The 12,054-nt window shown below is 43.4% G+C and overlaps 1 protein-coding gene across 1 annotated transcript in view; it reads right to left on the bottom strand.

Annotated features, from left to right (window-relative positions):
- The window catches only part of LOC137380384 (cadherin-related family member 3-like), a 99,453-nt gene that overhangs the window by 59,695 nt on the left and 27,704 nt on the right, over positions 1 to 12,054 (bottom strand). Inside the window, exons 7-8 of the mRNA XM_068052313.1 lie at positions 9,532 to 9,728; positions 6,270 to 6,447 (exon numbers count right to left, since the gene is read on the bottom strand). Coding sequence (XP_067908414.1) covers positions 6,270 to 6,447; positions 9,532 to 9,728 — 375 coding nt within the window. The remainder of the gene's footprint in view (positions 1 to 6,269; positions 6,448 to 9,531; positions 9,729 to 12,054) is intronic.

The raw sequence follows: 12,054 nt of genomic DNA, 5'->3' as shown, positions 1-12,054 counted from the left end.
CCAATCCGTTAGGCAGTGGTCTGCACGGAATGTCCTCAAGGCCCTACGGGAAAAGGAGATGGTGGAACCTGTCGGATGGTTCCCCGAGCAGACTGCCAAAGTCATTTGGCAGAATGCCATCATCACCAGAACTTTCAAACAAGAACCAAGACGTAGCTTGGCTGGTGGTGAGAAAGGGCATCCCCGTTAGATCCTTCCTGCACGCCCGGAGTCTCACCACCTCCACACGCTGCCCTTGAGGTGGATGTGGTGGGGAAGAGTCTACTGCCTACCTCCTTCTGGAATGTGTCTTTGCAAAGCAGGTGTGGAAAGAGATGCAGTGGTTTTTGTCGAGGTTCATCCCAAGCAGCTCCATAACACAGGAGTCTGTGCTCTACGGGCTGTTCCCAGGGACGCACACCGAGATAAACATCAACTGCTACTGGAGGACCATCAATTCGGTAAAAGACGCTCTTTGGTCTGCCCGAAACTTTCTGGCCTTCCAGCATAGAGTTGCCCACGACCAAGTGTTGCAGACTGGCACATCCCAAGGTCCAGGACTATGTGCTGAGGGACGCAATAAAGCTCGGGGCAGCCGCTGCAAAGGCTCAATGGAGAAAGACAACTGTGTAAGGTCCTCCCGCCATAGTGAACCGAGGGGCTGGACCCATGGGAAACCCCTCGGTCTGAATACACCAAATATGGGTTTGCTGTAAAATGTACATGGCATGTAAAGTGGAATGGAACGGTTGTGAGGCAACTCACTCCTGTATTGGAGAAAACTGATTTCCTTTGCACTTCTTGGAATGTCAACTTGGTGCTGTTTTGAACTGTTTTGCAATGTATTTTTTACAGATTTTTATAAATGAAGTATATTTTCGGGAAAAAAAAGTCTTCTTGCTAGCAGCGGTGTCGGGTCCAGAAAATGGCGGCTGCCCCACACGGAAGTCATGCTGGCGCATCACCATGATTACGTAGCAGGCAGTCAGCAGGGCTGGATTTTGTTCTCGTCCCAATGTTGGGTTCCTTGGTGGGGGGACCGGAGAATTGGAGCCGCAGCAGCTGCCACGGAGCCCGACGCCAGGATTACCGGTTCCGATCTTCCCGGCAGCAGCGAGGCTCCGTGGTAGCACCTCCACAGCCCTGCGACAGGACCCTATTTTACATATTTAAAAGACCTCTCTGCATAAATTTCAATTTAATTCCCCGCGACCTTACCTTCAGTTCCCAATTTTGAGCTCGCCTTGCGGCACTCGCGACTTCACTTTACCGTCCAGGAGAAACTGGCGCCACCGAGATGGGAAAGGGGTCAATGCTTCAGGATTTAGTGTATGGGGGGAAGGGGTCAACTCTGCATGATTTAGTGTATGGGGGGAAGGGGACAACTCTGCATGATTTAGTGTATGGGGGGAAGGGGACAACACAGCATGATTTAGTGTATGGGGGAAGGGGACAACTCTGCATGATTTGTATGGGGAAGGGGTCAACTCTGCATGATTTAGTGTATAACTAAACTCTGTATTCTGTTATACTATTTGCAGGGCTGGCAGCCTTTAAAAACTGGCACCAGCAACTGCTCCTGCATCAGGTGATGCCATGAATGGCATCACCAATTCTGCCCCCGCCATGTGAATGGGGGGCAGGCCGCTGTCAATTTGTTAAGTGGCTGCCCGCCATGTAATCGCGGGGGTGCGGGTCCCGTGGGGGACATCTGCCATGTTCTGCACCGCCGCAACTCCCAGTGGCGGGGCTACAAAATCCAGCCTGCCATATTGACAGTGGCCAACCCCCACACCCCCCCCCCCCATCACGTGGCAGGGACGGCACTGGCGACACTGTTCATGGCATCACCTAATGCAGGAGCAGGTGCTGGTGTCATTTTTAAAGGCTGCCAGCCCTGCAAGCACTTCAAAATAATACAGAGTTGGCCCCTTCCCCCCCATATACACTAAATCATGCAGCATTGACCCCTTCCCACCTCAGTGGCGCCAGCTTCTCCTGGATGGGAAAGTGAAGGTGCGAGTGCCGCAAGACATACTCAAGATTGGGGACTGTAGGTAAGATCGCGGGGAATTAAATTGAAATTTATGCAGAGAGATATTTTAAATGTGTAAAGTAAGGTCCCGTCACAGAACGATGGAGGTGCCGCCATGGAGCCTCACTGCCGCTGGGAAGATCAGGCCCTGCAATCCCCGCGTGAAGCTCCGTGGTGGGCTGCTGTCGCTGTGATTCTCTGGCTCCCCCACCTCCCCGCACCACCCCCCAGCCACAAAACCCAACATCAGGCTGGGAACAAAATCCAGCCGGTAGTTCCGAAAATACAGGCACGATGGAGCCATATTTTGCAACCTGTATCTGGTCAATATCTACAGAACGTTGCTCTGATTCATCGGTTGTGGTGCTGATGTGGCTCTGATTGCAGCCTGCTGCTTTTTGTGTTTAAATGTAGGTAGCCCTGTGATAGTTCCTCATTATAAGATATGCCCAACACCGCTCCCCATACAGCCTACTACACTCCCAGCTTGATAATGATGGAAGAGTGAAAAGTTTCATGAGGTTACAGATTGCAGTGTTATATAATTTTCCTGCTACTAATGGCCCAAAGCACCGCATGACTGATTAGTTTTGGGTTGTTAGCTCTGTCCTTACTCTGTTTAATGGAAGGTAGTGTTATTGTGAAGATGAAACTTTGCCTTCATAAGGATTGTATGGTGTTAGCTCCTACCAATGCTATCATTGCAAGATGTATTTATGGCAGGTAGGTTGGTGAGGATTAGGTCAAAAAGGTTACTCTCATATGTTGGTTGCCTCACCATCTGATACAGGACCAGTCCAGTAGCTATATCCTTCAGGGTTAGGCCAGCTCAGTGCAGAGGCACTGCAAAATCACTCTTGATGCTAGCCATTTAAGTCCCCCCCACAACAGTACATTCTGTACCCTTGGTTCTCCCAGTGCTTCCTCCAAATGATGTTCGCCATTGAGGAGTATTGATTCATCAGTTGATAGGCGGCAGTAAGTGGCATCAGCAGCAGGTCTCTTGGCATTGTTTAACCTGAAGACACAAAGCTTCAGCATCAATGCTGGGAACTCCCAGGATCTGACCAGATTAGGGTAGTAGGTTCCCTTCTCTGAAGGATAGTAGTGTTTTACAATAATCTGGCAACTGATGATCATTTTTCCTGGTGCTAGCCAAAGATTATCAGATTTATTGAGTTCATTTTACAACTTGCAATGATGGGTTTTGAACCCATAAACTTGAGAGTGCTAGTCCAGTGCTATAACCAGTGCACTACCACCTTTCCTCCTTCTTCAAATAAAAGGTGAATCTGTGCAATTATTGTAGCTAGGTTAGGGGGAAAAAATAGCAAAGCAGTTATTTTAAATCAACCGTGTTTAGTCATCCATAAAAGTTCACTCTGACTCTGTCAATTGCTTTGCACCAGTACCTTCGGTAAAGCTGTTCCTAACACTTTCTTTTTTTTTCTTTTGGGCCTCCTTATCTCGAGAGACAATGGATACGCGCCTGGAGGTGGTCAGTGGTTTGTGAAGCAGTGCCTGGAGTGGCTATAAAGGCCAATTCTGGAGTGACAGTCAAATAAAAGGTGAATCTGTGCAATTATTGTAGCTAGGTTAGGGGGAAAAAATAGCAAAGCAGTTATTTTAAATCAACCGTGTTTAGTCATCCATAAAAGTTCACTCTGACTCTGTCAATTGCTTTGCACCAGTACCTTCGGTAAAGCTGTTCCTAACACTATCTCAGGTAAATAGAGCTCCTCCTTTTACACCAGCATGCTGCAATGCCATCTTACAGGGAGAATGCTCTGGAGTGGAAAGTGAGCCTTCTCACTGCCAACTCATTCAGCACTACTTCCAGTTCACCAGCAATCAAACAGAAGGTTGAGTTTTGTGTCAGTCCATCACTTGCACAGTTTTGATTTCTGCTTCCACATTTATTTTGACAGACATTCTTGTTACCCACTCTTTACAAATACATACATATACATGAAATAAGTTAGCAACCTTTATAATTACTTACTACCAACAATTTTTACCTCCATAAATGTGACCATTTACCCATCAGCCCTCACCCACACTAACTCCATAAAATCAGTGGGATCAGCACACTAAGGGCAAGATGAGTGCTAATAGTGCACCATCTAACTAACAGCTGGTGAGAGGCCCAGTCCATCACGTCGCATCATCAGATGAACATAAGAATATAACATATAAAATAAGAGGAGTAGGCCATACTGCCAGTTGGGCCTGCTCCACCATGCAATAAGATTATGGCTGATCTTCTTCCTTAACTCCACTTTCCTGCCCAATTCCTATATCCCTCGATTATCCTTAATATCCAAAAATGTATCGACCTACCGATGGAAACGTGCAATGGTAGCTATGAGAAAATGATCTTAAGCCACTTTACATCACATGAAAGCTCGTGAGAGAGAAAAGTATTTTATTGTGTCATTTAAAAACAGTCACGACAAGCACCCTTATTCAAGAAAGGATGTGAGGACAGTCCTAGCCACTACAGGCCAGTTAGTTTAACATCAGTGTTGAGTAAGGTTTTAGAAACAATAATCAGGGAAAATAATCAATGGATGCTTAAAGAGGTTTGAGTTAATTAAGGATAGCCAGCTTGGATTTGTAAAAGGCAGAACATGCTTGACTGATTGAATTTTTTGATGAAGTATCAGAGAAGGGATGATGAAGGGAATGTGGTGGAATTTGTTTATATGGATTTTAAGAAAGCATTTGATAAGGCTGGTTATAAGGCTGGTTAACAAAATTGAGGCTGATGGAATAGGAGGGTCAGTGGCCCATTGGATAAGACATTGGCTTAAGAACAGAAAACAGTGAGTCATAGTAAATGGTTGCTTTTCAGACTGGAGTATGGTAAACGCTGTTGTTCCCCAACGGTCATTGCTGGAATCACTGTTTTTTTTGCTATGTATAAATGACTTGGATCTTGTAATACAGAGTAGAATCTCAAAATTTGCTGATGGCACTGAACTTGGAGGTGCGGTAAACAGTGAGGATGATATGAACCACCTGCAACAGGACATAGATAGGCTAACAGAATGGGAAGACAAGTGGCAGATGGAATTTAATACTGACAAGTGTGAGGTGATGCACTTTGGCAGAAGGAATAGGGAGAGGCAATATATACTAAAGAGTGTGCACAAGCAGAGGGACCTGGGGTTCATTTGCATAGATCTTTGAAGGTGTCAGGACAAATTGAGATAGTGGTTGGTAAAGCATGTGGGATCTTGGACCTCATAAATAGAGGCATTGAGTACAAAAGCAGAGAAGTTATGCTGAAACATTATAAAGCTCTGGTTAGGCCACAACTGGAGTATTGCGTTCAGTTCTGGTCACCACACTTCAGAAAGGATGTGAGAGTCTTTGAGAGGGTGCAGAGGAGATTTACCAGAACGGTTCCAGGGATGGAGGAGTTTAGTTACAAGGTTAAGTTGGAAAGGCTAGGTTTGTTCTCATTTGAACAAAGGAGATAGAGGGGAGATTTAATAGAAGTATACAAGATTTTGACAGACTTAGATGAGTTAGACAAACGTTAGTTCCCATTAACAAATAGTACAAGGACTAGGGGACACAGATTGAAAGCTTTGGGCAAAGGATACAGGAGGAATATGAGGAAGCACTTTTTTTATGCACCAGGTGGTAATGACCTGAAACTCACTGCCCACAGGGTGGTGGAAGCGGAGACGATCAATAACTTCAAGAGGAAGTTGGATGACCACCTGAGAGACTTGCAGGGCTATGGGGATCGAGCCGGGGCGTGGGACTGACTGCATGGTTCCATGGAGAGCCAACATGGACTCGATGGGCTGAATGGCCTCCTTCTGTGCCATTTTGAATCTATTTTGAGATCCCTGAATCTTAGTAGGGTATTCATTTGGAAAAAGTTATTTCAAAACCAGTAAAAAGGGAAATTCAGTGCATCAAAAAGATAAAGAGCTAGATGGGCCATTCCCTTTCAGCAAAAACTTATGTATCACTTTTAGAGTGTTTGCAACAAGATTACAAAAAAAGGAGTATCGTAAGCAGCCTGGTGAGACTAAAGCAAACTTTGTAGTGCAAAGGAGGGGGAAAATGCAGCTCTGGTGCCATTAAAGAAAATAACAAGCCCTCCATATTAGGAAGTTTTAATACTGCACAGAGCAATGTGGATGTGAAATCTTATAAAGTTTATTTAATCAGAATAGAAATTACAAATTTTATTGCTAGGCTATAATAGAATATTAAAGACTCATAATCTACTCACCTGTAAACAGATGGATTGCAAAATGGTGCATTGTCATTAACTGGAATAATGTTTGTTCTGACAGGAATATCTGCACACTTCAAGTTTTCGTCACATGCTTCAACAGAGAAGGCTTGAACTGGTTGAAATCCAATTAGGTCCCTATCCATTTGGGAGAAAACCACCACTCTTCCAGTATCTGAAAGATGAACATAGTTGAATCTACAGTTCCTTTTGACACGTATGACAAATGTGATCAATAAGGCAGTTATGCCACATGGATTATCACCAGCCAAGAAAAAGACAACATGTAGACTAGTTTCCTGTCAAATCAAAAACACAACTAGTTAAAGGGGCTTTATTTACATTCCAGAACCTGTGACTTGCTGAATAGAATGGGCACTCTCCAAGATGCTAGTGTCCACCATGTCTGCTGTAATCTTTTATTAGCTATCTCTAGTCCTTCAAAGCCAGTTTCTATATGAAAGTCACACTAAGTAAACAGCTCCCCGGAGCATTATTAATTTGTCATACTAGACATTATAATTAGTAATGGAAAGAAAAATGCAGCAATTTAATGGATCAGTGTTACTTTGGGGTCTATTTTCCTGTTTGTAACACCCAGTACTCTCTGCTTCACAGGGTACTACTGAAAGAAAAAAGGACAAAGATCACATTAACCTGACATTAGTTCATGGTGGGCTGAGAGGAGTGTAGAAGAAGCTTCTACAAACAAAAGCTTCCTTATCAAATGCTAATGGGACAGGAGAACTCTTATGCCTCCCTTGAATTTTTATGGCTACATGCCAAATCTACTCTACATTGATAAGATGTCCATACAAATGATTATCCAGGTTGCTAGTTAGAACAGTACATCAAAGCAAATATAAAGTACCAGGAAGAAGAGTAGTTCAGCAGTTTTGGGATGATTTCTGAACTATTTTTCTTCATTCGAATTTTTGTCACCTTTTTTTCTCCCTGGGCAGTCATGAGCCTTTGTGCTAGCTTTATTGGCAACAGAACTCCCCACACCCCATTTACAATGCTTGAGTAGGGAAATGGGTTACCGAAGGAATGCCAAGCTAGTCAAAATGCAACAGATGTGTTCTATGATTTTTTTTTAAAAGGTCAATTGAAAATCGCAAAACTGGGATTGATAGCTTTTTGTGTGGAAAGGATATTAAGGGTTACAGAACCAAGGCAGGTAGATGGAGTTAAGATATGAATCAGCCATGATCTAATTGAATGGTGAAATAGGCTCAAGAAGCTGTTGTTATGTTCACCTGTCAATGTCTATACACCCAAATTATTTGTGAACAGAGGTGGCAAGCCCATGCTTTGCAGACATTTAGAGCTCCACTTTGCTCTATTTTTGAAGGTTAGTTGTGGCAGCAGTCTTGATGGCACAAATAAATATGAAACTCTAAACAACTGTTATACCAGATGATTTTTCAGCAGTTTCCTTATCACGTGATACTGTCTGATTGGCCACGTGCACCAAAATACCACATACACAAAGATGGAACCAAGAATGCTTGCTGGCATTGTTCCCATGGGGAAGTGTCTTTATAGGGTTTAGGTCACCAGAGCACCAGATGCAAAATTCTTCTGTGAAGACACCTGCTGCTAACATTCACCATAAGGCTGGCACAGCCACTAATAGCACTGATCAGCTGTGGCCTTAAGCCTGCACATGGGATTGCTCCTCTTTTATTTTTACACCTCTGTCACATTCATCCAAAGAGCATAATGAAAAATACAATTATACTTGGATTCAAAAAGTTAGAAATTTAGTAGAAAATAATATTTTAAATCAAATATTTCTGCTGTCAGGCCAAGAAGAAATGTTTTATAACCGGTCTATGCACAAATTTGTGCTCCTTAGCTCATCATCCAGCACCTTGATGACCAGAAAATTCGTTATATGCGTAAAGGTAAATATAAGGTTGCAATAATTTTGCTAGTGGTCAGTCTAATCTGGCTAAGGCTGTGAACACACTAACTTGTAATAAATGTTCTATAATTGTGATTTATAAGGTACAGTAAGTATCAGTGTAAGTTTAATAACATATTTAAACCACACTTTTTTTTCTCTGTTGTGGTCTAATTAAGTAATGGTTGAGTGTCAGTTTTTATTGATTTCCAATGTGGAGAAGTGCTTTGAGTCAGGCAGAGAAAGTAGGAGCATTATTTTAAAATGAAGTTAATTCATTATTAATCTATAAAGCTACTGTTTTCAAAGGTTTCTCAAAAGTCAAATCACATCTCAAGTGTAGCTTTCCTCTGTGCTTGCTGACCTACATTGGCTCTCAGTCTGACAACACCTCCATTAAAAAATTCTCAGCCTTGCCCATTCCAGTCTCTGAAACCTATTCTAACCCTATGATCCTCTGAGATCTCTGCACTCCTCCAATTCTGGTCTCTTGCACAGCCTTGATTCCCTTCACTCCACCATTGGTGGCCATGACTTGAGCTGCCTAGGCCCTAAGCTTTGAATTCCCTCCTTAAACATATCAGCCTGTCTACTTTCCTCTTCTCCTTTAAGTTGCACCTTAAGATCTGTCTCTTTGACTAAACTTTTGATCACCTGTCTTAATATCTCTTTATATCCCTCAGTGTCAATTTTTGTCTGTTAATGCTCATGTGAAATGCCTTGGGGTCTTTTACTATGTTTGAGGTGCTGTGTAAATGCTTGTTGTTGTTGTTTATTCAAGTGATCTTTTTTCAACCTTAAATGTTGCTGGTTTGCTATTTTTAAAATATTGTTTTCAGTCACACACTTGTAAATGTAACCATTCAACTCATGTAAATGTAAGCATTCGAATTTTTGAAATGCATCACTCAAATCATGTGATAATACAAAATTTTCACAGCATTCTCACTGTCTTCAATAATTGTTGGGGAAGGGAAGCAAACATCAGATGAAGACCAGATAAGGCTAGACTGTGATGCATTATAATTCGAGCAGATGACTGGCAGAACCCCTCAGAAAACAGGGGAGGTTGATAATATCTGTGACCATCTTCATAATTACTGTTGGTCCACATTCAAAAAGAGGAGCAAGAAGAAAGGGGAGTAAGTCAAAGAGGCAACATAATATACAAGCATCATAAATGTACAAGATATGTACAAAATGAAGTTTTTGTTTACAAATACATTTGTTTTAATTTACATCACACAGATTTTACATGTAATGCTCAACTGACTTCCTAAGAATTATGAACAGTATTTTTAGGCCATAAACCCAAAATCATCACAAATATATAATTAATGATAAGTTTACCTTTATCAATGGCAAAATAATTATTTACAGGATCAAGCTGGTAAGTGATATCACCCAGATCATCAGCATCGGTAGCTTCGCAAATCGCAATGACTGTTCCAACTGTAAGCTCTTCATCTAAGCTTGTAATCGCAGTCTTCCCCGAGTCAGATTTTTCTCCCACATCAGTTTCTTTGCCATTAGTTATATTTTTGAAACTACATAAAATAAACTTAGTTAGACTGCAACAGAGGAAAACACTGTCCACTTTTTAAACTGTTGTTAAAATTATATATTTAAATCCTTAAACACTAACTAAACAAACTTTGGGCTGGATTTCATCTGGTCATTGGAGATGGGCCTGGAGGTGGGAGGACAGACAAAATAGTGTGGGATGGCGTCAGGCAGCGTGCCCCCATGCCATTTTGTCCATGGTGGGCATTCTGGCGGATGGGAAGTCTCCTCAGAGGCCAATTAAGCCACTTATGTGGCCCAGCCACTTAAAGGCCATCTCCTGCCTTCACTGGTGGGGCCTGGCGCCATGTGGAGACACTGCCAGGTGAGACTTGGCAGCCTCTTCGTGAGCTTTGGGGTGGTCCCTCCTCTGGTAGTAATCCATGGCCATGGAGGGACCCCCAATGGTGATGCCTACCCCCCAGCAAGAACCCCCACCCCACCCACACCCTCACTAACCATCCCTCACACACTCAACGGGACTTGCCTGGCTGGCCCCAGCAACCCCAACCCCACTTACCTGCATCGCAGGGCCTCCTCCATTTTCACTGCTCTAGGCCTCCTGCAGTACCAGCAGTGGTCACTGCTCCTGGTGGCACTGGAGCAGTATAGAAAGTGTAGGGGGGGTACTTAAAAAACTAATTAGGAGAGTGAAGAGGGGACATGAAAAAACACTGGCAGGCAAGATAAAGGAAAATCCTAAGGCGTTTTATAAGTATATTAAGGGCAACAGGATAAGCAGGGAAAGAGTAGGGCCCATTAGGGACCAAAGTGGCAATCTGTGTGTGGAGCCAGAGGACATAGGTGAGGTTTTAAATGATTACTTTTCATCTGTGTTCACTATGGAGAAGGATGATATAGGTGTAGAGATCAGGGAGGGGATTGTAATATACTTGAACATATTAGCATTGAAATGGAGGAAGTATTAGCTGCTTTAGCGGGCTTCAAAGTGGATAAATCCCCAGGCCCAGATGAGATGTATCTCAGGCTGTTATGTGAGGCAAGGGAGGAGATTGCAGGGGCTCTGACACAAATTTTCAAATCCTCTCTGGCCACAGGAGAGGTACCAGAGGATTGGAGGACAGCGAGTGTGGTAGCATTATTCAAGAGGGTAGAAGGGATAAACCAGGTAATTACAGGCCGGTGAGTCTAACATCAGTGGTTGGGAAACAATTGGAAAAAATTCTGAGGAACAGGATTAATCTCCACTTGGAGAGGCAGGGATAGTCAGCATGGCTTTGTCAGGGGGAGATCGTGTCTAACTAACTTGATTGAATTTTTCGAAGCGGTGACTAGATATGTAGATAAGGGTAAAGGAGTTTATGTAGTCTACATGGACTTCAGCAAGGCTTTTGATAAGGTCCCAAGTGGGAGATTGGTTAAGAAGGTAAGAGCCCATGGGATCCAGGGCAATTTGGTAAATTGGATCCAAAATTTGCTTAGTGGCAGGAGGCAGAGGGTGATGGTCGAGGGTTGTTTTTGCAAGTGGAAGCCTGTGACCAGTGGTGTACCACAGGGATCGGTGCTGGGACCCTTGCTGTTTGTTGTGTACATTAATGATTTAGATGTGAATATAGGAGGTATGATCAGTAAGTTCGCAGATGACACGAAAATTGGTGGTGTCATAAATAGTGCGGAGGAAAGCCTTAGATTACAGGACGATATAGATGGGCTGGTAAAATGGGTGGAGCTGTGGTAAATGGAATTTAATCCTGAGAAGTGTGAGGTGATGTATTTTGGGAGGACTAACAAGGCAAGAGAATATACAATGGATGGTAGGACCCTGGGAAGTACAGAGGGTCAGAGGGATCTTGGTGTACTTGTCCATAGATCACTGCAGGCAGCAGCACATGTAGATAAAGTGGTTAGGAAGGCATATGGGATATGTGCCTTTATTAGCTGAGGCATAGAATATAAGAGCAGGGAGGTTATGATGGAGCTGTATAAAATGCTAGTTAGCCCACAGCTGGAGTACTGTGTACAGTTCTGGGCACCACACTATAGGAAGGATGTGATTGCACTGGAGAGGGTGCAGAGGAGATTCACCAGGCTGAAGCTTGATCTGAAGCATTTCAGCTATGAAGAGAGACTGAAAAGGCTAGGGTTGTTTTCCCTAGAGCAGAGAAGGCTGAGGGGAGACATGATTGAGGTATACAAAATTATGAGGGGCATTGATAGGTTAGATAGGAAGAAACATTTTCCCTTAGCTGAAGCATAAATTTAAGGAAAGGGGCAGGAGGTTTAGAGGGGATTTGAGGTAAAAATGTTTTCACCCAGAGGGTGGTTGGAATCTGGAATGCACTGCCTGAA

Source organism: Heterodontus francisci, chromosome 19 (genome assembly GCF_036365525.1).
Source record: "Heterodontus francisci isolate sHetFra1 chromosome 19, sHetFra1.hap1, whole genome shotgun sequence".
NCBI classification, from domain to species: domain Eukaryota; kingdom Metazoa; phylum Chordata; class Chondrichthyes; order Heterodontiformes; family Heterodontidae; genus Heterodontus; species Heterodontus francisci.
The sequence above is the reverse complement of the archived record's forward strand: the minus strand, read 5'-3'. Positions and strand labels throughout refer to the sequence as shown.